General features: G+C 35.1%; 1 protein-coding gene across 1 annotated transcript; it reads right to left on the bottom strand.

The window, feature by feature from the left end:
* Positions 1–8,569: 8,569 nt before the first annotated feature.
* On the bottom strand, positions 8,570–10,595 carry LOC120429667 (SOX domain-containing protein dichaete). The gene has a single exon (XM_039594699.2). The coding sequence runs from the start codon at positions 10,239–10,241 to the stop codon at positions 9,300–9,302; it is 942 nt and encodes a 313-aa protein (XP_039450633.1). The 5' UTR covers positions 10,242–10,595; the 3' UTR covers positions 8,570–9,299.
* Between the last annotated feature and the right edge of the window lie 13,628 nt (positions 10,596–24,223).

The following is a 24,223-nucleotide window of genomic DNA, read 5'->3' as shown; positions in this document are numbered from 1 at the left end:
TATCTGAGTTTTAAAAATCGTCGAAAAATATTTGTCGGCTTGACTAGTAGAAACAACATCTGTAGCCGCTTCAGGTGGACTCATCCTCCTCCGTGAAACTGCTTTCGAGCCACTCAATTGAATCACCTCCTCCGGAATCACAAGAGGAAGGTTCATCCTTCTGTCGCTGACACTCCAAAACGAAACTATGTCACAGTGTCACGTCCAGTCCCCAATCACCACCATGATGCAGAAACGTAAACAATCACACGCACACTCTCGAAAACACACGGATCAAATACGGTTTCCCCACAAATCGCGATTCTGATGACGCGACGACAAAAACCAAAAACAAATCGACACTGCTGTTTTCCTCCACCGAAAACTGTCAAAATCGACAAAATCATTCCGGCGTTGATCCACGTCTTAACATCACCGGCAGGAGGAGGAGGAGGAACGATGGAAAGCGGCATGTAGGCAGGAGGATTTCGCTAACGTAATTTTTTTTCCACAGAGCCGCAAAAACATCAACTTTCACATAAATAACAACATTTCGCAACTCTCACATAAAACGACACCAACGAACGCACATTCCCACGGCCAAAATACGCACTTACAACCCGCGGCGATTCGCAGGCTGTTGTTAATCAGTGGAAAACTACTGCACCAAAAACGTAAACAAACCCTTGTCCTTGTCCTGGCGAATCCGCCAAAATCCTTTCCTCGTTAATCCACAGCAGCATCTTGAGCAAGAGGATTACTTTTCTGGGGCAGCGGCTTGGCCGAAACTTTCCTTGCACCCGTCAACACGGAGCGGAACTTTTTCTTCGCCCCCCAGCCACAAAAACACAAACAATCACTTAACCACAACATATCACGGTCTCGAACACCACGGAACGAACGAACACACACTACCTCGGCCACAGAACGTACTCACAACCCGCGGCGATTCGCGGACTATAATTCATCCGCGGAAAACTACTGCGCGAAAACGTAAACAAACCAGCCCGCCACGAACGCAAAAGCTGTCTGTCTGCCGATTGCCGATTCCTGTCAAGACAGGTCGCGCGCGTTGCGTGCGAGCAGTGAACGAAAGAAGAGAGAAAAGAGACAGTGAGCGAGCGCGTGGGCTCATTTTTGCGCTTTGCGATGAAATTTTATATGCGGTAAAATACTTTTCAATGTGATTAGTTTAACTAGTGTATTTAAAGTAAATTAAAGTAAAAAAAACTCAATAAAAATGTCCATTAACAAAACTGCCATTTTAGGTAAGTCCCGCCTGAAAAAAAATTAATTTTATAAATCATCTCATAATCCAGGGTTTTCAAAAATATTCTAAGTGTCGGAAAAGTGAAATTTTGTCGAGGAGTGAAAATTTTGCTAAGTCCAACAAAAACAAGATAAAACTAGAAAATATCATCTCATGATAAAGAAGTCGAAATTTTTTCTAAGTCCCAAAATAATTTGGCTTTCGAAATTCTGCTAAGTCCAGCAAAATCAAGATAAAACAAAATAATATCATCCCATGATAAAGATTTCGAAATTTTTTCTAAGTCCCAAAATAATTTGGCTTTCGAAATTTTTCTAAGTCCAGCAAAAACATGATAAAACAAAATTATATCATCTCATGATAAAGAGGTAAATTTTTTTTCTAAGTCCCAAAATAATTCGGCTTTCGATTTTTTTCTAAGTCCGGTAATATCATGAGAAAATGAAAATTTATCAACTAATGATAAAAAGTCTACAAACATAGAAAGGAACTTAAATTTCGGCGCGCATTTTAAGAGTTTTTGGAACAAATATCAAACATGCCATGATATCAAAAACAACTCAAGTTATTTTTTTGTTCGTCCCATGATGCGACTTTCTGCCCGGGGGGCAGAAAGTTACATCTTCCTGAAAACTTGTCATGTTCGCAAAAACACAAACATGTCAAGTACCTGTTAACTTCCAGTTAAGAGTTAATCAAACATAAACGCGAACATAATTTACTCTACGCATATCAAAAAATTATCAACTTAAGTTCGTGTTGGAAACTTCAAATTATCATGCTATGGTGCGGAAAAATATCATCCATAAACATAAAATTATCCCGACCAGTTCATTTTTTTCCTGGAAAGATATGGGGCGAAAAATATCATACAAAAACATAAACGTATCATAACAAGTTGTGATGTTTCCAGATATTTTTTTTCTGTAATAATTTGGTTGCTTTAGAAAGCGTAATACACAGTAAGAAGATATAAGTTTCATATAGACTGTTTTTCAATTGTATTTTAATAAAACAAATAAATTTAATGATATAATGTGATTTTCTAGTAAAATTTATTTTTATTGAATAAGCCTAAAATTAAAAACTATAGCAAACAATCTGCTGGAAGACTTAACATAATGACAATCTAAATTTTTAAAAATATTTGTATACAGTCATCCCTCATATTAGGAACAGTTCACAGATCGGCCAATATTCAAAAAATCATAGAAAATCGATAACTGAACCTTCATTTGAAAGCTGTTTTTGCGATCTTTCGAATGCTGTATCGAACAACTGCAAATTTTATCGTTTTATATCAAGTTTTTGAAGAAAAACTTCGACCCTTGAAATCTACAAATTCGGAACACTTTTTTCTAACGATGTAAACAATCTTTTTTATCGCTCCAGGGGTACATATTTTTATAAAAATAATGACTTCACATTCTGAAACCAGTAAAACTCATGCTTAGTAATGTTTTATGAATGGTCTGCTAACTTTTTTGTGTGAAAATATCAGTTAAATTCAGGTGTTCCACAATTGTGGGAGGCACAATAACATCCCACAATTATGGAACAGGCAATTTAGAAGCAGCGATTTGCTGCTCTGAATAAAATAGTCTCGAAATGCAGTTTTTTGTTTTAAAAGTACTACTTATATTAATGAAATAGCAAAAGAATGTCCAAATAAAGCTCCTAAAAATAGTAGGGTACACAGAAAAGATGCATTTGGCATGCTTTTGACAAATTATCACAAAAGTGTTCCGAATTTGTGGGTGTTCCGAATATGTGGGATGACTGTATCATTTGCCGTATAATTCGAATTAATTCAAAGTTTAGTGTGAATAAGTAAGGCTGGTACAAATTACATTTAAAGTTTTTGTCACTCCCCCTTCAAAGTTGGCCCGAAATATCAGGGGGCAATAAGAAATTACATCCAAAATTGCATACTACTAACAATATTAAAACAAATCAAACTTTTTGTAAAGCCAAGTCAAAGAAAAAGCTTCGAAAATATGTACAATTGAACTAAACAAATCAATAATGCACTTATTTATTTGCATTGGCCGCTGAAAATTTTCCTGAAATTCTAGCAAACCTATTTGAAAGTGTAGAAATTTGTAAATATTGTCAAAGCGGAAGCGTTACAACTGGGCTACGTGGCTCGGTCTTATACAAACATTTAAATTTATAAAATTCCCAAACAACAAAAAATAAACAAAAATATGGTCTTTAGAGGAAAGAAACTAAAAAATATATGCAATCCTTATCAATAAATAATTTATTTTAAGAATTTTATATCAATCTGTCAAAAGTCAATAATGTGTATTCAAAATCAGCATAAATAACAGAATGAAAAACTAAACTTTGCTAAACAAACATTGAAATGTTTGAAAGAATTTCTAAACTGAAGTGATAGGTTCACTTTGAAATAATAATTCTCGTACATACCTTGTTAATCCTCTTCAAATGCATCCAGAGAGCATATGATTGCAGCACAATCCATTTTTGCAGCTGATTGGTCAAACTAAACAAAATACTAGAAGCCGAATGTCCAGAAAATGCCCTTTAGTAGATCTGTAAGAGAAAATAAAACACAAAGCATCAATTCTCAAACAAAATTTATGGAATAATTAAAAATTCAATAGTAAACGAAGAAAAAGAAAATAAGCAATACTCATCTGAGTTTTAAAAATCGTCGAAAAATATTTGTCGGGTTTCAGGTGGACTCATCTTCCTCCGTGAAACTGCTTTCGAGCCACCTCCTCCGGAATCACAAGAGGAAGGTTCATCCTTCTATCGCTGACACTCCAAAACGATAGAAACAATGTCACAGTTTCACGTCCAGTCCCCAATCACCACCATGAACGCAGAAACGTAAACAATCACACGCACACTCGCGAAAACACACGGATCAAATACGGTTTCCCCACAAATCGCGATTCTGATGACGCGACGACAAAAACCAAAACAAATCGACACTGCTGTTTTCCTCCACCGAAAACTGTCAAATTCGCCAAAATCATTCCGGCGTTGATCCACGTCTTAACAGCACCGGCAGGAGGAGGAGGAGGAGGAACGATGACCTGCCGCATGTAAGCAGGAGGATTTCGCTAACATAACTTCTCCACAGAGCCACAGAAACATCAACTTTCACATAAATTACAACATTTCGCAACTCTCACATAAAACGACACCAACGAACGCACATTCCCACGGCCAAAATACGTACTTACAACCCGCGGCGATTCGCGGGCTGTTGTTAATCAGTGAAAAACTAATGCACCAAAAACGTAAACAAACCCTTGTCCCTTGTCCTGGCGAATCCGCCAAAATCCTTTCCTCGTTAATCCACAGCAGCCCCCCGCCACAAAAACACAAACAATCACTTAACCACAACATATCACGGCTCCCAAATGCCACGGAACGAACCAACACACACTCCCTCGGCCATAGAACGTACTCACAACCCGCGGCGATTCGCGGATTACAATTTATCCGCGGAAAACTACTGCGCGAAAACGTACACAAACCAACCCGCCACGAACGCAAAAGCTGTCTGTCTGCCGATTGCCGATTCCTGTCACGACATGTCGCGCGCGTTGCGTGCGAGCAGTGAACGAAAGAAGAGAAAAAAGAGAGAGTGAGCGAGCGCGTGGGCTCATTTTTGCGCTTTGCGATGAAATTTTATATGCGGTAAAATACTTTTTAATGTGACTAGTTTAACTAGTGCATTTAAAGTAAATTAAAATGAAAAAAAAAATTAATAAAAATATCCACTAACAAAACTGTCATTTTAGCTAAGTCCCGCTTGAAAAAATTAACTTTATAAATCATCTCATAATCCAGGGTTTTAAAAAATATTCTAAGTGTAGGAAAAGTGAAATTTTGTCGAGGAGTGAAAATTTTGCTAAGTCCAACAAAAACAAGATAAAACTAGAAAATATCATCTCATGATAAAGAGGTCGAAAGTTTTTCTAAGTCCCAAAATAAATTGGCTTTCGAAATTCTGCTAAGTCCAGCAAAAACAAGATAAAACAAAATAATATCATCTCATGATAAAGATTTCGAAATTTTTTCTAAGTCCCAAAATAATTTGGCTTTCGAAATTTTGCTAAGTCCAGTGAAAGCATGATAAAACAAAATAACATCATCTCATGATAAAGAGGTCAATTTTTTTTCTAAGTCCCAAAATAATTCGGTTTTCGATTTTTTTCTAAGTCCGGTAATATCATGAGAAAATGAAAATTTAACAACTGATGATAAAAGGTCTACAAACATAGAAAGGAACATAGATTTCGGCGCGCATTTTAAGAGTTTTTGGAACAAATATCAAACATGCCATGATATCAAAAACAACTCAAGTTATTTTTTTGTTCGTCCCATGATGCGACTTTCTGCCCGGGTAACTCTTAACTGGAAGTTAACAGGTACTTGACATGTTTGTGTTTTTGCGAACATGACAAGTTTTCAGGAAGATGTAACTTTCTGCCCGGGAAACAACTTTGGAATAACATTTTTTGTTATGGAAAACTAACTCCAAATGTTATTGGGATGATCGGATTAGTTGTTAAAATAACAAAAAAGAATAACAAAGATTTGTTCGTAACGGCGAATAACAAATCATGTTATAAATAACAAAAAATGTTACTGACCTAGTATTTTCTAATATCGAAAAATGTTATTCCCAAGTTATTTCCGTCTGCTCGGGTACCCCCTAAAAAGATTTGTAAAATCGTTGAAATTTCTCTAAGCAAGAAAAAACTTGATTAACGAGTTGAAAGTCTTGCAGATTTTTGGGGTGAATTTCATTCCAGTTTAATTTTAACAACATTTATTTTTCTATCTTGTTATTTTTCAGAAGCTTCAAAAATGTCAAGTATAAGCCGTTCATCAATGACAAATTTATTCGACGTGCCGAAGAAGCATTGTGAAATAATTTGCAACTGCAACTGCTGCACTAACAAATGGCATGAGAATACCAAATTTTGGTGTTACTTTGGCAATTAACAGTGACCAAAGTGTGCCCTTGATTGCCTAGTAATAGATGAAATCATACCAAATTCATGTGTGTGGAAAAAAACACGAATACCTAAATCTGATATTTCAGGGGCTTGGGAATTCCAAAAATATAACTATGGCAATACCAAGTTTTGATATTCAAGCAATGTAGCAAAAATTCAGAATACCTAAAATTGGTGTTGAAGGTTTTTATTTTGTGGTATTATTTTACCCTTGGAATAACATGGTTTGGTATTGTTGTGGTCTCCCACATACAAGATTTTGATATGATTTCATAGTAGTTTACCATCTATTGCTATGCAACCAATGACACATTTTGGTCCCTTTTATTTGCCAAAATAATACCAAAATTTGGTATTCCTGTGTTATTATCCCTTCTCGGGAAGTGCATCTCTTGTGATACAGTAGAGTATAACAACAAAATAGTTTTATTGGATTTTTTTTTTTGCATTATGGCATATTTAAAAAAATCCAGTTTGAAAACTATATTAAATCGAATGCACAGTGGACGCGGCTGGTTCCCTGGTATGAAAAATAGTGTTTTTTCATGTAAAAAAAAAATCCGGGAAATCCACCGCACAAAACGGCAAAGGGTCCATTTTGCCACAATTCTCCATTTTATACATTTTTTATTGAAAATCGGTCTGTATTCAGAGTGGAGGCTTTATGCGGCCATCAAAAAGCACCTAACCTATATGAAAATGTTCCAGGAATCCAGTAAAAATAACCACTTGCACCGAAAAAGTCATCTAGGGTCCAATTAAACCTAATTCCACTATAAAAGCATTTTTGGCCGTTTTCAAATGTAAGGTCAGATTTTAAAAATCTGAAAATATTTTTATTGTAATGATCAGACAATTTTACATCAGAATGACGATTTGCACTTGATAGTTTGATAACTTATTATTTATTTTATTGTTTAAAATTTTTAATTAGTGTGAACACCTCTTTGAAAAAATCAGAAGGTTGTTAAAATGATCCTAATGCAGTCGACTTTCTTCTCGATATCAATATTCCTCCAGCTGTCAATTCATTTTTCTGTCCCTTCAAGAAAACATTTCTCGATGGTTCCTCCTATATTAACAATGAGAGAGTCCACTGTATTTCCCATTTTGAACATCGTTTATCTGACCTTTCGTTTTTAAAATATAAGTTTTGCAAAAAAAAAAAACATTCATGTTTTTTAAAGTTTTAATCATTTAACCCCATTTTTTTCTTTTGCGGTATCTAGGAAATATAGGATCTTATATTTAATGTTATTTAAAACAAAGACGTAGTGAAATTTTCTCATATTTTTGTATAAAACATTTAATCTTTTTAAAGCAAGTACAGTCGACTCTCTGGATGTCAATCTTCTCGATATCAATATTGCTCCAGCAGTCAATAAAATGTTCAGTCCCTTCAAAAAGCATGCTTTTATTTTTCGTGCTATAATTTGATACCTCCCGCTCTCGACGGTCCCTTCAATATTGACAACGAGAGAGTCCACTGTATTTAATTAAAAATTCTCAAAGAATACAATTTATGCTCTTTTGCTATACGTCGTTGCCTGTACTTCAGCAATGGAAGAATGGATCAAAACTGTTTAAAGAATGCTGCTTATCTCAATCATTCAATTGTTTTTTTCACGGTGAAAAACGTTGGACTTTTACTTAATAAAAAAAAATTAAACGGTGCAGTTTGTCAAAATATCACAAGAATGTATTGATTACCATTTTTTTAATCTGTACAGTTTGGAAATTTTTTAAAATGTATTTAAACAATTTGAAAAAAAAAATCGTCAGTCAAATACTATTGATCAAAAACTGCATTAAGTTCTGTTCAACAAATTTTAAAAAAAGTGGGTAAAGTTTGAAAAAATCAGTAAATCTATGCAGTGAGTTCATCTAAAAAATTGGTACAATTCCTCAAAAGTTTAGACGAAAAAAAACATTTTTGAATTATAAGGGGTACCAGCAGTTTGTTTTAAAAAAAGCAACGGTACTTGGCCAAGAAAAACTTGAGAACCGCCGTTCTACAGGTAAAACATTAAAACTTTGAACTATTCCAACTCATTTTACATGCAATTTCTCCTTAATTTCGACTCAAAATACCCAAACTGACCGTATTCGAAAATTCTGCCGGAAAATATTATGAAACTCGGCCCACAGGTGCAGAATGGTTCTAGAAACCCCTGTCCAATCATTGGTTATTGGGTGGAAGAAACCGTGGGAGAAACTATCACCAGAGAAGAAACGCCGTCGGGAGACCAATCCTGAAGAATGCCCTAAGTGTTAGATTTTCTCAAATTTCAAATTTTCCATATAAGATAAGAGTTGATTTTGTTTTGTTTTAAGAAATGTTTTATTTTGCATACAATTGAGTTTTTTCATTTATTTTTCGTTCTCTCCATTTTCTTCACATATCAATTAATAACAAATAAAATTACTTTTCCATATAAAAGTAAGCCTAACTTAAATATCGTTAAGATCAGCTGAGTAGATTTCCTCCTTGATTTCTTTGTATAATGGAATGTTATCCTTGCTCTAAAGAAAGAAAGAAAAAATATCAACTAAACTTAGGAATGAGTCGTTTGTTGTTCAATACCTCACAGAGTGTGTTTGTTTTTCATGTATTTTGTGTGTCTGTTACAATTAGCCTACGTTTTGTTTGTTTTCTCGCTCACACGTTTTTTTCTCATTCACTCGCTCACTCTCACTCATCGCGATAAATCTCTAGCTATTTACACAGGTAAAAACATTGGTTTACTTTCGTTTGTTTTAGCTCTTTGTTTTGTAGGATTCTGGGGGACAAATAATACGCGCTACCACAAATCTACAAAAACAAAAAAACCAAAAATGTTGAGTTTTCTTCCTACTATGAGAGGGGTATCGTTCCTTTTTTTCGTGAGTTTAATTTGTTTAATTGAATAAATTAAAAGTGATCGCGAGCCTAACCTCAATTTCGCCGATATATTTACACAACAAGTTAGGTTTGACAGTTCTCGCGGAGGTTAGGATGCGATCCGGCGCCGCCGGGTTTTTTAGGAGTAACAACTACTGGACACTCAGTACAGGACCTGCACGGGCCGTCGGATCGAGTTTTCGATGTCGGGCAGGGCGCTGGAATGTTGCGAGGCGCTCGGGCTGGAACCGGGCGAGGCGGATGAGGCTGATGAGTTGTACAGGGATCCGGAGTGGGCGGCGTAGAGGGGGGCGGCCGCGGCGGCGGCGGAGATTCCGCTGTAGATGTTGGAGTAGAACGAGCTGAGGGACGTCGGGGGCATCTGCTGGGTCTTTTGGGCTTCCATGCCGGTTGGGGAGGACGATTGGTGGGACTGCTGGGACTGGTGTAATTTGGACAGGGTAATCGGGTCAAAGCCGCCGAAGTATGGGACCGAGTAGTGCTGCTCGAGCTGCTGGAGATGATGGGACGGGGCAAAGTACGGCGGGAGTTGCGGGAATGGGTAGGAGGATCCGAGGCTGGCTTTGGCGGATTGCTGCATGCCGAGCGGAAGTCCGTTGGCGGCGTTGGCCAGAGGGTTCTTGGGCTTGCGACGTGGGCGGTACTTGTAGTCGGGGTGTTCCTTCATGTGGCTAGCCCGCAGGCGTTTGGCTTCGTCGATGAACGGGCGTTTCTGAGCCTCGGAAAGTAGCTTCCACTCTGATCCGAGTCGCTTGGAGATCTCTGAGTTGTGCATTTTCGGGTTGTCCTTGGCGATCTGACGGCGCTGAAGGCGAGACCAGACCATGAAGGCGTTCATCGGACGCTTAATGTGACCTTCCTGGCCGGGTGAGGTCTGCTGGGATCCGGGTTGGGTCGGGGAATGGTGAGTCTGTCCAAATCCGGCCATCGGTCCAAAGTTCAGCCGTGGCTTAACGTCCACACTTCCCGGACTGTGGTTCGGTTGAGGTGCGAAATCTGCTGCCGGCGGCATCTCCATCTGGTGACCGCCCAGCGGAAATCCGTAATGATGGTGGGTTAAACTGGCCATGCTGTGGTTGATCATCTTCACGCTGATTCTTCCCGAATAACTTTCTTCACTGAACACGAGCACTCACTCGTTGATAGTTTCTTGCTTGCTCACGAACACGCTCAGTTCATAAGGTCACTCGGCTTAATCTCACTTTGAATGAAACCTTTTATCTTGATTCACACTGATTGCAGTCTCTCTGTTGTACTGATTGTTCTTTGCACTTCCAAGTTCAGCGCACAATAACGAAACTTGTTTCTCTTCACAAATCCCAACGATACAAAAAAGGCTCGAGAAAGTTTATTCTTTGCTGATGATGGAAAAAAGTCCGACTCAAAACCAGGTCTTTACTGCACAAGAGCCAAACTCAAACTGAATGAATGTGGTTCTACCAGTGCTGCACCTTCTCTCATCCCCTGCCCGAACGCTCGCGCACACCTTCTCGTCTCTTTACCTTGCTTTGTCCGCGCCGCACCAACACTAGCGCATTCAACTCGAGAATAAAAGAATCCCCGAAAGAAGAGAAACAAAAACGCCGAACGAGCTAAAACACTCGCTGCAGCGCGCCTCGAAACAAGAAAAGAGGGCGTGTTTTTTCCCTTTCTCGCTCGCTCCCTCTCTCCGTTCTCCCATTCGCCCATTGTTTACGCCTTTATCTCGCGCGCTGTGTTTTAGCTCACACGCACACATTGAAACCGGTTGCGCGCGAGCGAGCGAACGAGACCGAGCTATTCGCTCGCGCTCACACCACCATTCCCTCCCTTTCCGAGCGCGGCTTTATTCCCTTTTTTATCGCTCCTTTTGAGCGCGCACAATCGAATCGATTCAGAAATCATTTTCCCGTTTTGCAATAATTCGCCCGATTTGTTGGCCGATTATTCTTATTTCTGTCTCCCCGTCTCGCTCGCTCTCGCGCTCACGCATCGCATCGTGTTTTCTCACTTCCTTCCCTTTTGCCCATTCTCACTCTCGCGCGCGCTCGCTCTTTTGTTACGCTGGCATTGTGCGGTCGTCGCCGTGAGCGCACTAGTAAATTGTTAATAATAATGTGACTTGTTCTCCCTCTTTCTCTCTACCCCCATTCGTGTGTGTGTGATTGTGTGGGGAAGGGCGGCTTGAATGGTTGGGGAAAAGGCACAAAAAAGAGCACACACATTTTTCGTGCGGCAAGGATAATAAATCGTTTCGATTGAAATGGGGCGAGGGAGCAACAAATATGGTGAAGAGGGAAGGGGGTGGGGGGAGGAGAGAACATTTTTGTTCGGTTTAATTTGCTTTATGGAGCAGTTTATTTTGTCGCGCACACTTTTGGGTGTACAACTAAAAAAGGCGAACTTTTTTGTTGTTGCGATCGATTCTTTTTTTGCGAGGGAAATGGATAGTAATGGAATGTTTGTTACTGAACCGGGGGAGGACAAAACAAGCTTGGGGTTTGTGACTTTTTGTGGTTTGAAATGTTACCACATGAATGGGCTAGAGGACAGAATGGATTTGTTTGCTGAAAAATAAGAATAATTTGCCCAGCGATTGTTTCACTAATCAACTTTGTTCATGGGACTAATCACGTGATAATGGTGGTTTTGTAGCTATTCAGGCGGAAATTAGGTTTGTTTGGCATGGAATGTAAATTTAATTATAATTTATTGTAGCTTGAACACAACTGAGCAGGCCAAATAAAAAAAGCTAGTATTCAATCATGCAAAAACAATCCAAGCTTTAAACTTACATACTTTTTACCTGCATTTATTCAATATTTCAAATACTAATAAAAAAGTATGAAAATAGAAATTAGGAGAAATGGTTTCAACATTTTAATGAAAAAAGTGTTTTAAAATGCCTAATACACCTGTCCACTTGTTTTGCCATCCTTAATTTTTCGAAATATCTAAGTATTGACAAAAAAATATTTTTTTGCGAGAAATAGAAGTTATGCGATGCTGTACATTGGAATTTCATAAAAAATCAAAACATTTTTAAACAAGTCCAAACATGCTAAATATGATTATCAATGCAGAAAAATGCATTTTAGATTGTTTTCAGTTCATTAAACTGCTATTTTCATTTTTGAAGTTTTCTGGAAAAAAAATTTTTTTGCCCCCTGATTTTCAGACCAATTTTGAAGGGGAGAGGGGGGGGGGGGGCAAATAAACTTTGAAAAATATTTGCAACGGCCTAAAATGGTCTCACAGAATTCGAATTTAGTGTTAAAAGCTGTGTGGTGCGAGGTCTGTCGCCGTTTTCACACCACCTCAAACTGTCAAAAAATGCACAAGCGTTTCAAGGCTTTGAAGGCTCATGGTATGCGTGATTTTCGAATAAAAATACAGTAGTTGTTCGGTAACTGGCCGTTGTTTAACTGGGCTGCTTTTTACCGTAGCCCAGTTAAAAAGCAGACAAACGTCAAAAAACCAAAACAAACCGAAATGATCGAGGGGTTAATGGATGCCAAAAGCATGTTCAATAAAGAAAAAAAAGTTTTTCAAACTGTTTTGTAATTTAAAGTTACAATTGAAGAAATATGAAAAGTATGCATTGTAAATAAATTTGAGTAATTTTTATTTTTATACTTCACCAGGAAAATGTTATGCATCGGTTGTCCCCTCGTTATTTTTCGTTCAGCCCAGTTAGCGAACAGTATTCGGTGATTGGGCTACGTTCTTAGCCCAGTTACCGAACAACTACTGTTTTATTATTTTTTAGGGGTGAGCAAATCCGCTCTTTTTGAGGATCCACTCATTTTTGCTCGCTCATTAAAATGAGTCGCTCTTTTAAACGACTCTTTGGCTCAATTTCATGGGGGAAAACCCAAACATTACTCATGAATTTTGGAGATTTTTTTAACGAAATTGCGTTTATTTCTACTAAAATAAAACAAATCAAAGCTGTCGTGCTAACTTTTCGTACGTCGATTTTGGGCTAGATTGAGTTAAGAACGCCATTTTGTGCAGATTACAATGCCTCACCTTTTAACCTTCACAGATCCCCAAAATTCACCTTAGATATTAATAAACATCGAAAAAAAACTCTGTGCATTTTTGTCACTTTTCATATGAAGGAAGTTTCAATCTTGTCGTGCTATCTTGACACAACTTGGATATTGATGTTAGTGCGACAAAGGGATTTCAGGTCAGAACGCGTTTGACACAGAAACGAGCTCGACTAGCGTAAACATTTTCAATTCTAACTCGAAACTCCAGCATCCAAATTGGAACGGTTCTTTCAAAAGACCGGAATTTCAAAAAGAACCCCGTGAGCCATGGATCTTTGAGCTCTTTACAAAAAGTTTGTTTTTATTTTCAGAGTTTTGTTATGCACAAACAATCAAAATCATGATTCGACTAACAAAAAAGTGTGGACTTCAGATTAAAAAAATCAACTTTAATGTTAGTTTTATGTTGCTGTAAAAACAGTTTTTTTAAACATTTTTTTAAAGAATTTAAGTTTAAACTTGACCTTGAAATGTTTGTTTAAAGAGATTAAAGAAATTTCACACGATTTTCACTTTTAACATTAAAAATTGGACCAAAAGTTTTAAAGATATAAACTATATGAACTAATTTTACAAAATTTTAAAAGGTCGGATCAACAAAGTCCAAAAAATGAAATTGAACAGTATTATTTCCTCAGCTCTTAGGCTGATGCAAATATTTTTCAAAGATTTTGTCCCTCGGCTCTAGCCGTAGTCGAGAGGGGTGGAAGGGGGGGGGGAGGGGCAAAAAATAAATATAGACATAACAAGACATAGTCTCATCGTTTGCATAAAAAAAAAGTTTAATAATGCTTTTTACACTAGTTCAGTTGTTTTGCAATGACCAGATTTCAAAAAATGTAAGATTTGACGAAAACAAAAATTTTAGCGAAAAAAACCTTTCGCGGCTCTAAACATCGAACTTTTTCAAAAATTCTATGGATTTTTTAACTAACCTAAACATAGTAAACATGATTCCAAACACACGGTATTGCATTCTAAATTGATTTCAGCTGATTGCACTTAAACTTCTATTGAAATTGTGAAGATTTCAGATAAAAGATGACCTCTAATTTTTCGGGCTGACTTTCAAAGAAGGGGGGGGGGGGGGTGATGAATAGTTTAAATAAAATTTGCTGAGAAAAAAGAGTTTCCAAAATCTCGAACAAGCGATCATGAAAATGGGATCCTCGAACAAAGTGTTCAAATCCCATGGTACGATTTTGAAAAACGTACCTTGATATTTGAACACTTTGTTCGTGGTTCCCATTTTCTTGAACGCTTGTTCGAGATTTTAGGAACTCTTTTTTCTCCGTGAAAATTTCAAAAATTACGTTCCTCATGATTTTTTAACATTTGAGTAATGAAATATGACAAACTTTGAACAATATTTTTAAACATGTTTAATTAAAACTAGCTTCAAATAGCTTTTGTATAAAGGTTTTTTTTTTCGAAATCCTATTTCAAACTCATAATTGGATCGTTCCTTTATTACGTAATGCAATTGAAAAAAAATGAGTTTTTAAAAAAATTGTAAAGGATTAAAATTTTAAACAAATTTACAATATCAAAATAATGACCTTGAAAAATTTGGTCCGACATTTCTCTTATAAAACGCATAGATTTTTTTTTTTGAAAAATGCGAACGTTTGACAAATTATTAGGAACCTTGAAAATAAGCAAAAAGTTTATACGTTTAACATTTTAATTATTACTGTGCTCATTTTAATATCCATCATTAAAAACTTTTACAAACTTGTAAAAAAAATAGTAAATCAAATACTTTTTTTTTGCTTCAAAAAGAATATTTGGATAAATTGTTCTGTAATGGTCGAAGATTAAACAGGATGAAAATACTGTAATGGTTGCAAAGATTCTAGATATATGATCACTAAATCATCTTTATTCGTCCGGGGGAGAATTTAATATGAACAATGTTATATATGTTTAAATATATTGATAAAAATATTAATGATTTCCATTTGTGTTTTAATCCGCCTGAAATCTGTTTTGAAAAAAGCATGCTTTCTTACCTGCTGCATTTTTTGTAAGCTTCCTCTAAACTCGAAATTCATTCCTCTACCGTAAAAACGCTTTATTTGTCAAAACGGAGGTAAAACACAGAAAACTCACCTCTAAAAAAAATGTCCCGTTAAAACAAAGGAAAAACAAACAAATTGTTATGCGTTTTATGGTTCGCTCAGCCCCTCCCGACGTTTGCATGATGGCTCTTTTTTTGTTGTAAGCTCAGCATAAAAAACAACAACAATGTGTCACGTGCAATTGGGACGACGCGTATCCCCCGGAGCTCGCAAGGCACAGGGACTTTCCGTTTCATTAGGTTTACGATGTTTGTTTTATTTTAATTGTTTTACGAGGGGAAAACTCTTTTCTTACGCTGTCGTGTGTTAAGGTTGGGTTTAAGGGATGAATAAATTACGCATTTTTGGGTTGAAATACCAACAACATTGATCATTTGTATGCCATTTTAATTTTATTGATATTGTTATGCTACGAATATTGATTTGTTATTTTGGCAATTGTTTTTTAAATTGTAATTTAATAACGTATCACTGGACTTGTATCGAACACAGTGAAAAACTTTATCTAAAAATTATATAATTGCTTTAAAGCGTCGTTTAGTTTGCAAGCAATAACATTAAAGAGCATTAATTGTGCTTAGGCGATTCAAAGAAATTTGAATATAGCAATTATGGAGTACCTATACAAATACTTTGTTGCAAAATAATGTTCACAAGACATGTTGCAATAAAACCTCCATAAAGCAATCTACCTTTATTCTGCACAATGCCTCATCAAAGTAATTTCCAATGTTTGTTTTTGGTTTCAGTCAGAACAAAGCGACACGGACTTTGAGGCCCGACCTGGCTCGAAAAGGGCGTACCAAATTCCGACCAGAGCGTGCATTTTATGACACTTTTGAGTCAAAATAATGCTAGTTTCAGACCTTTTTCCATAAATCCGATCGATTTATGAGACCTCCTTGGAGAAACTGTGCACATCTTAGTAGACCCTGGTTGTCAACGCGTTGCCATGGCCCTACCTGAGCCACCATAAAAGTTCTGTAAAGCGACCAAAATCCGACCCCGAAGAGCAAACACAGAGGTCGATTTTGTTTGTTTTAAGCTGAACCTTCGGCAATCCAGGCAGCGAGCGTCCGCAGGTCCGCAGAAACAGTAATGACCCCCGACTAGAGGTAGAGCTTTGTTTCTGACTTAACTTTTTAATTGGAGCGAAACGCCTCTCCGTCCCCCTCCTTGGGTCCTACCTTGCCCCGAAGGTCCAGAAGTTGACCGACCGACCGTCTACCTCCTCCGGCAAAAAGTGACCCGTAAAGTGAATCCGTCATAATCTTGAGAGGATAATGGTTTGTTCAAACAATGCTGGTCAAAGAAGGCTGCGTTGTCTGCACGAGAGCTGGGTTCGTCGCTTGTGGTCACGGCAGAAAGGAAGTTAATTTTAAACAGCCCGGCGGGGCACCCAAGGGGTGGGTGGACACCCCTGGCCGTCAACGTTTGGCGAACGGATTGTTGTGGTTCTGGGGAAAACCCCTAGTCCTAGGGATAATGTGTGGAATTTCCCAGATTATCGCGTTGGAGGAACGTGCTGCGCATTAGAGGAACTCGCTCAGAAGCTTAAGCAAATATTTGATGAACCCTTTCTGGGTGGAGATGTGCTCTGGATAAAGTCGGATCAAGAATTAGGACGAAAGATCGTTACAGCAATGATTAGGTAGTCTACGAAATGTGGCTGAACTTCTTAGAGATTCCAATAATTTTATACAACCACTTTGGTATAGCAGAAGGTTCGTTCTTTGCAATTACATTCTATTCGCATTCACAGGATTAATATTGAATGAAAGTCATTTTGCTTAAAACTTAAAGCTGAAAATGTGGATAGCATTCCAGCATCCACCATCCAATGGTATGTATGCCTCATTCGTGAACTCTTATTCAAAATCCGCGCGCCATCGCCGCCGCAGTTCAGCCCAAGGTTCCTCTAATTGGCTCATTGAGCTCCGAACTCCATAGAACATCGACTCGCTCTTGTACTCTCTGTTGCGCCGGCAACAATCCACGACAATTCCACGCATGACGTGTCTCGGGAAATATTAATAAGCCTCTGAATAGCCATTGATTGCCGTTGTTGTGATCCTGAAGCTCAAGGATTCAAACAGTGAAAGGTACTCCAAAGTGCAAACAGGATTTGCGGTTGATCGGCTTCGTTTTTTTATTTTTTTGCACCGATTTGGAATGAAAGTTCTGGGGATTCAGGCAGGTAGCAATTGAAGTTGTTTCCAAACAGATGTTCTCGGGCGATCGAAAAACCCAACCCAGACAAAAAACTTGCAATTATTAACTCCAAGATCGTTAGAAGATTACCGATATCCGGTGCCAGCGGAAGATCCACTTGAGCTGAGCGCGTCTCAACCGTCAAAACTTGGTGAAAGGGTTCTCCCGAAATTACAATCAATTATACGAGTATACACGAAGCTAAAGCGAAAACATCTTTCAACGCGCCGTTTTAGGAGTACGTCAACGCATTCCAACCCCCTTGCTTTGCTGGTGGCGAACATCAGGTCAAATTCCATGTTTTACCCGGTGGAAAAGGGTGACCAAACGCAACCATCAATTTGAGGCATGACTTGCGCGATGGCTATCTCACTTTCGTCAGGGTGTGATTATTTTCAATTTTCGAGGTGCAAAGTTGGTTTGGAAATGGTGTAATTTGATGAATCAGTCATCTTTACAAATGCACCAAAAATACTCTCGTAGAAGCAAAAAAAAACTACACAAAAAAACAAAAATACCAAAATACAAAATTACAAAAATACAAAAATACAAAAATACAAAAATACAAAAATACAAAAATACAAAAATACAAAAATACAAAAATACAAAAATACAAAAATACAAAAATACAAAAATACAAAAATACAAAAATACAAAAATACAAAAATACAAAAATACAAAAATACAAAAATACAAAAATACAAAAATACAAAAATACAAAAATACAAAAATACAAAAATACAAAAATACAAAAATAAAAAAATACAAAAATACAAAAATACAAAAATACAAAAATACAAAAATACAAAAATACAAAAATACAAAAATACAAAAATACAAAAATACAAAAATACAAAAATACAAAAATACAAAAATACAAAAATACAAAAATACAAAAATACAAAAATACAAAAATACAAAAATACAAAAATACAAAAATACAAAAATACAAAAATACAAAAATACAAAAATACAAAAATACAAAAATACAAAAATACAAAAATACAAAAATACAAAAATACAAAAATACAAAAATACAAAAATACAAAAATACAAAAATACAAAAATACAAAAATACAAAAATACAAAATTACAAAAATACAAAAATACAAAAATACAAAAATACAAAAAAAAAATACAAAAATACAAAAATACAAAAATACAAAAATACAAAAATACAAAAATACAAAAATACAAAAATACAAAAATACAAAAATACAAAAATACAAAAATACAAAAATACAAAAATACAAAAATACAAAAATACAAAAATACAAAAATACAAAAATACAAAAATACAAAAATACAAAAATACAAAAATACAAAAATACAAAAATACAAAAATACAAAAATACAAAAATACAAAAATACAAAAATACAAAAATACAAAAATACAAAAATACAAAAATACAAAAATACAAAAATACAAAAATACAAAATACAAAAATACAAAAATACAAAAATACAAAAATACAAAAATACAAAAATACAAAAATACAAAAATACAAAAATACAAAAATACAAAAATACAAAAATACAAAAATACAAAAATACAAAAATACAAAAATACAAAAATACAAAAATACAAAAATACAAAAATACAAAAATACAAAAATACAAAAATACAAAAATACAAAAATACAAAAATACAAAAATACAAAAATACAAAAATACAAAAATACAAAAATACAAAAATACAAAAATACAAAAATACAAAAATACAAAAATACAAAAATACAAAAATACAAAAATACAAAAATACAAAAATACAAAAATACAAAAATACAAAAATACAAAAATACAAAAATACAAAAATACAAAAATACAAAAATACAAAAATACAAAAATACAAAAATACAAAAATACAAAAATACAAAAATACAAAAATACAAAAATACAAAAATACAAAAAATACAAAAATACAAAATACAAAAATACAAAAATACAAAAATACAAAAATACAAAAATACAAAAATACAAAAATACAAAAATACAAAAATACAAAAATACAAAAATACAAAAATACAAAAATACAAAAATACAAAAATACAAAAATACAAAAATACAAAAATACAAAAATACAAAAATACAAAAATACAAAAATACAAAAATACAAAAATACAAAAATACAAAAATACAAAAATACAAAAATACAAAAATACAAAAATACAAAAATACAAAAATACAAAAATACAAAAATACAAAAATACAAAAATACAAAAATACAAAAATACAAAAATACAAAAATACAAAAATACAAAAATACAAAAATACAAAAATACAAAAATACAAAAATACAAAAATAAAAAAATACAAAAATACAAAAATACAAAAATACAAAAATACAAAAATACAAAAATACAAAAATACAAAAATACAAAAATACAAAAATACAAAAATACAAAAATACAAAAATACAAAAATACAAAAAAACATGGCCTATTTAAGCAATTGTTGTGCTTATGGAGCCAATTGTACTCGAAAATACCATTTGAGAAGGGTGTTAGTTATTTAAGGGGTTACATACATGTAAATCGACAAAAAAGTCAAAGGTTGGTGTGAGCACACACTTAATTTTATTTAAAATCTGTTTTCAGGGCGTTAAAAACTAAATTTTTATCTATCATCAATACAAATTTGAAAAGATTTGGCTGTATCAAAATTTTGTTGAAGACTCGTTAAACTGGTCCTGTATGCATGACGAAGGCTGATTTTCAAAAAAAATATATTAAAAGAAGAAAAAAATATTTTTGTGTTTTTCATATATAAAATCGTCAGTTTTTGATTTTTGAATTTAAAAAAAAAACAAAATTTTAAAATCGGGCTTCGTCATGCACACGGGATATCGAGATATCGTGGCACCCGTAAATAAACTCGGTGTTTCGAGAAACACGTTCAGAAAGTTTGACAGTACGCTTTACGCACGGCAAAATGTTGAGCTAAAAATAGTCCAATTTCCTATAAGTTTGCCTATGACAGCTTTTCCATTGGATGTATGGGCAAACAGATATAAGCTTAAATACATTGCTCATAACTGAAAATAGAATATTTTACGAAAACGAAAATATTGGAACGAGTCAAAAAAAAAGCTGTCAAGGGCAAACTTATGGGAAATTTTGAATTTCGATATTTAAAAAATAGTTGAGTAAAAAAAATATAAACAAAAATATATATCTTTCAAGGTAATTTCCGTGTATTAAATCAAATCAGAATACAGGAAACTATTTGCATGTTATAAAACCAGGAACCCAACTTCCATCCATCTGTCCTGCCAGTTTGACCTGGCCCAGAATCAACACAAGTGTCATAATCCTCTTTTCTTACCCTTGTTAGTGCTCAATCACCCCCACCTCGTTCCTCCAGGGGCCATCGCTATGAATAGAGTTGTCTGTTAAATAAGTCCGTCTTTCAATAGCCAATAGCCACAGGGTAAAAAAGCTGATTAAAAGCTTATTGTTCACAATCACTTCTCGGTGTCGCTGTTGAGCGCTGAACCACCATAACATGATAAAGGGGGTGCAAATTGCAAATTCCACCCTCAACATTACCATAAAGGTATTCTCAGGTGGACAAAATCACCAACGGCTCATCGATGACTATAAATTTAATAATTTTAATCAGAGATTAAACTTTTCATGAAAGAGCCAGATTTCCCAATTTTTTTGCTCCAAAATCTCAACCTTGTTCCGATTATTTCTCCCCTCTTCAAATCTCTTCCATCCGATCTCGGGATGCAAATCTCATTGACATTAAACGCCCGAACAATATGCTTCACGAAGCATAAATTTCAACCTTCTCACTCATTATGCCGCCTTTTCTTCCAGCTCTCCTCACTTGACAAATCCCCATCAATCAACGCATACGGAACAATTCGGGAAAAAGGCTTTGTGACCGTCGAAAAGAAAAAAGGTAAAATAAAGAACCCGATCCCGCAGAAGAAACGTATCGTGACCACTTGATCGGGTTGCCGTGCCTGCTCCTGAAGTGTCCTTCAGGAAAAACGGAACCGGGGAGTTTTGGAACAGAAGCCCCGATTTCGTCCACACTCTATAACAGCGCGCAGAGCATAATTGCTGGCGATAAGCGATCTGAGAGTGGAGAACAAAACGAATGGAACAGTGGGAAAGAAAAGTCTGAATGTTGGTCAAAAATCAGTTCTTTCGTCAATGGAAAGGTTTGTCTGATGATGTACGTAAAATAATAATATAATTGACATTGCAGAATATTCATTGAGATTCCAAAACAAAATTTTACAATATAAATTCATAGAAATACTGAAAAAACGCAAAAAAAATAAAGCTTAAGTCTAAAAAACGACATTTGATATTAATACGCAGTGTTGCAAATGAGTGGCCGGAACCGTGGTGTAGGCGTAAGCGTGGTTGCCTCTCACCCAGTCGGCCTGGGTTTGATCCCAGAAGGTCCCGGTGGCAAATTTTGAGACGAGATTTGTCTGATCACGCCTTCCGTCGGACTAACCTAAAAAAGGTTAGGTCGTTAGCTCAGTCCAGGTGTAGGAGTCGTCTCCCTGGGTCCTGCCTCGGTGGAGTCGCTGGTAGGCAGTTGGACTCACAATCCAAAGGTCGTCAGTTCGAATCCCGGGGTGGATGGAAGCTTAGGTGTAAAAAGAGGTTTGCAATTGCCTCAACAATAAAGCCTTCGGACACCTAGTTTCGAGTAGGAATCTCGTATTCGAGAACGCCAAGGCAATGCTGTAGAGCGAATAATTTGATTTTGATTTTTGCAAATGAGTGATTAAAAAAGTTATCATTTGATTATCTCTGCACCAAAAACATCAGAGAGTATGGCGATCGTCACTATAGCTTGTGAGATCTCTTCTTGTGTTGGGTGATTCTCATCGATGTCATTCTCTCTCTATCACTCCTCCCCTTTTTCCTCGACTAAGCGCTCTCTTCGCTGAGTCTCTCAAATTCTCCGAAAGCTGTAATTAAATAACGCGAAACGGCGATTAGGAGCCGATCACGCATAACGTTCCGTAAAATTGCGCTTTCGAAATAAGTTTTGTGACGTCGTTTGTGGTTGATCGTTATTGCGTTGGGATGGTCGTGAAAGCGGGAATGAGAGTCAAAAGGAAAATGTCAAACGCGAGTGTGTAAACACATAAACGTGTTCGGGCATGAATATCAATATGGAGAGAAGAACAGTTGTATTTGGGGCCAAAGTATTCAGGCTTTATAATTGTAGTTGCTGTGACCTGATAGTTTGTTATTTAAACAACACTGTTTATACGAAAAATACAGAATTATCAATAAAAAATTAAGTGTACTGATATTAATTTAAAATATAAGGAAGTTAGACAAAAACACGAAATAATTTGACATTTACAAAACAAATCCAAGTGAATTATTTTAAATTTAAACCTATCATGAGGCAGATTTTGGATAAAAAGGATTTTGAAAATTATTCAATCGTTTTTTTTTTCAATTTAATTTCTTTTTTTAAGGCAAATGTCAAAATAAAGGCTTTTTTTGCATAGCATGGTTTGATGCAAATGGAAAATGAAATATAACTAAACAATCATTTAAAAAAATATAATAGATTTTACAAAATTCTTATCAGAAGGTACTTTATTTTCTTCATAATTCAATTTTATATAGAATAAAGATTGACAACCATTAATTTAAACATTACGAAAAAAAAATAAGCAAAAATGCTTCTTGAAATCGGCACACTTTTGATTAAATAGATTTTAATTTTAATTGGTTCTGCTGTTAAAAATTAATAAAAAAAATTATATGAATTTTTTTATTTTTTTTAATAACTTGGGAATTGCAGAAATTAAAGGTACCGTAAACCGGGGAGACATTGATGGGAATTCAATTTATTTGTCAAATTAATTCAAAACTCAGACTTGTCTCATGATTTATATTTTTAAAACATATTTTAGGGTGAGCAACACAATGTCCATCTACGTTTTAACAAAAAAAAATGATTTTTTCATTAGTGCTTAAAAACTAGTTTTGTTTAAAATTGCTATTTTAAAAACTAAGTTGACTTTGACAGTCACTGTGTTTCTTTCAATTTATTCAATGGTAAGGTTAATTTGAAATTTTTATTTGTAGTTTACAAAATTTACTGAGATTAATATTTTTTTATAACGTGTACTTCAAATTAAGGTTAAGTAAATAAAAAGTTTCAAATTTGATCAAAATTATTTAGAAATTGATTTTTTCATGAGCAATTCCATGTCAAATAGGGAATCGGTTGTGACATTTCAGAAGGGCGTAAGTATATTTAAAAAAAAATGAATTTCGTAATTTAAATATTGCTGTATCCTAAAGCCGTTGCATCGTGTCAAAAAGTGGTCAAAGACAAACTTGTATAAAATTTGACGGCCTTTCGAAAAAAAAATACACTGAAAGATAAAAAAACTCCACTTTTATGAGATTTTTTTGATTTTTAAGTTTAAAACCCAAATTTGAAGGTGAGCCCGCGATTTTTTTTTCGTTCAATTTTTTTGTGAAAATAGCCTAAGATGTTACAAAAGGACTCACGAAAAATGCAGGATGGAGCAACTCATCTAAAAAATACAAAAATATTTTACTGAAATTGTTTTTTTTAAGTGCTCTAAACATCAAAATTTTCAAAAACCGAACACAAGACTCGATTCTCCAGACAATTTTACATAAAAGTTTCTATATTGACCATTATCCTAAGTCCAATCCTTGTGAAGTTACAGCGGCTTTAAAAATAAAAATTCCCATAAGATTGTCTTT

The sequence above is a fragment of the Culex pipiens genome, chromosome 2 (genome assembly GCF_016801865.2).
Source record: "Culex pipiens pallens isolate TS chromosome 2, TS_CPP_V2, whole genome shotgun sequence".
Lineage (NCBI taxonomy): Eukaryota > Metazoa > Arthropoda > Insecta > Diptera > Culicidae > Culex > Culex pipiens.
The sequence above is the reverse complement of the archived record's forward strand: the minus strand, read 5'-3'. Positions and strand labels throughout refer to the sequence as shown.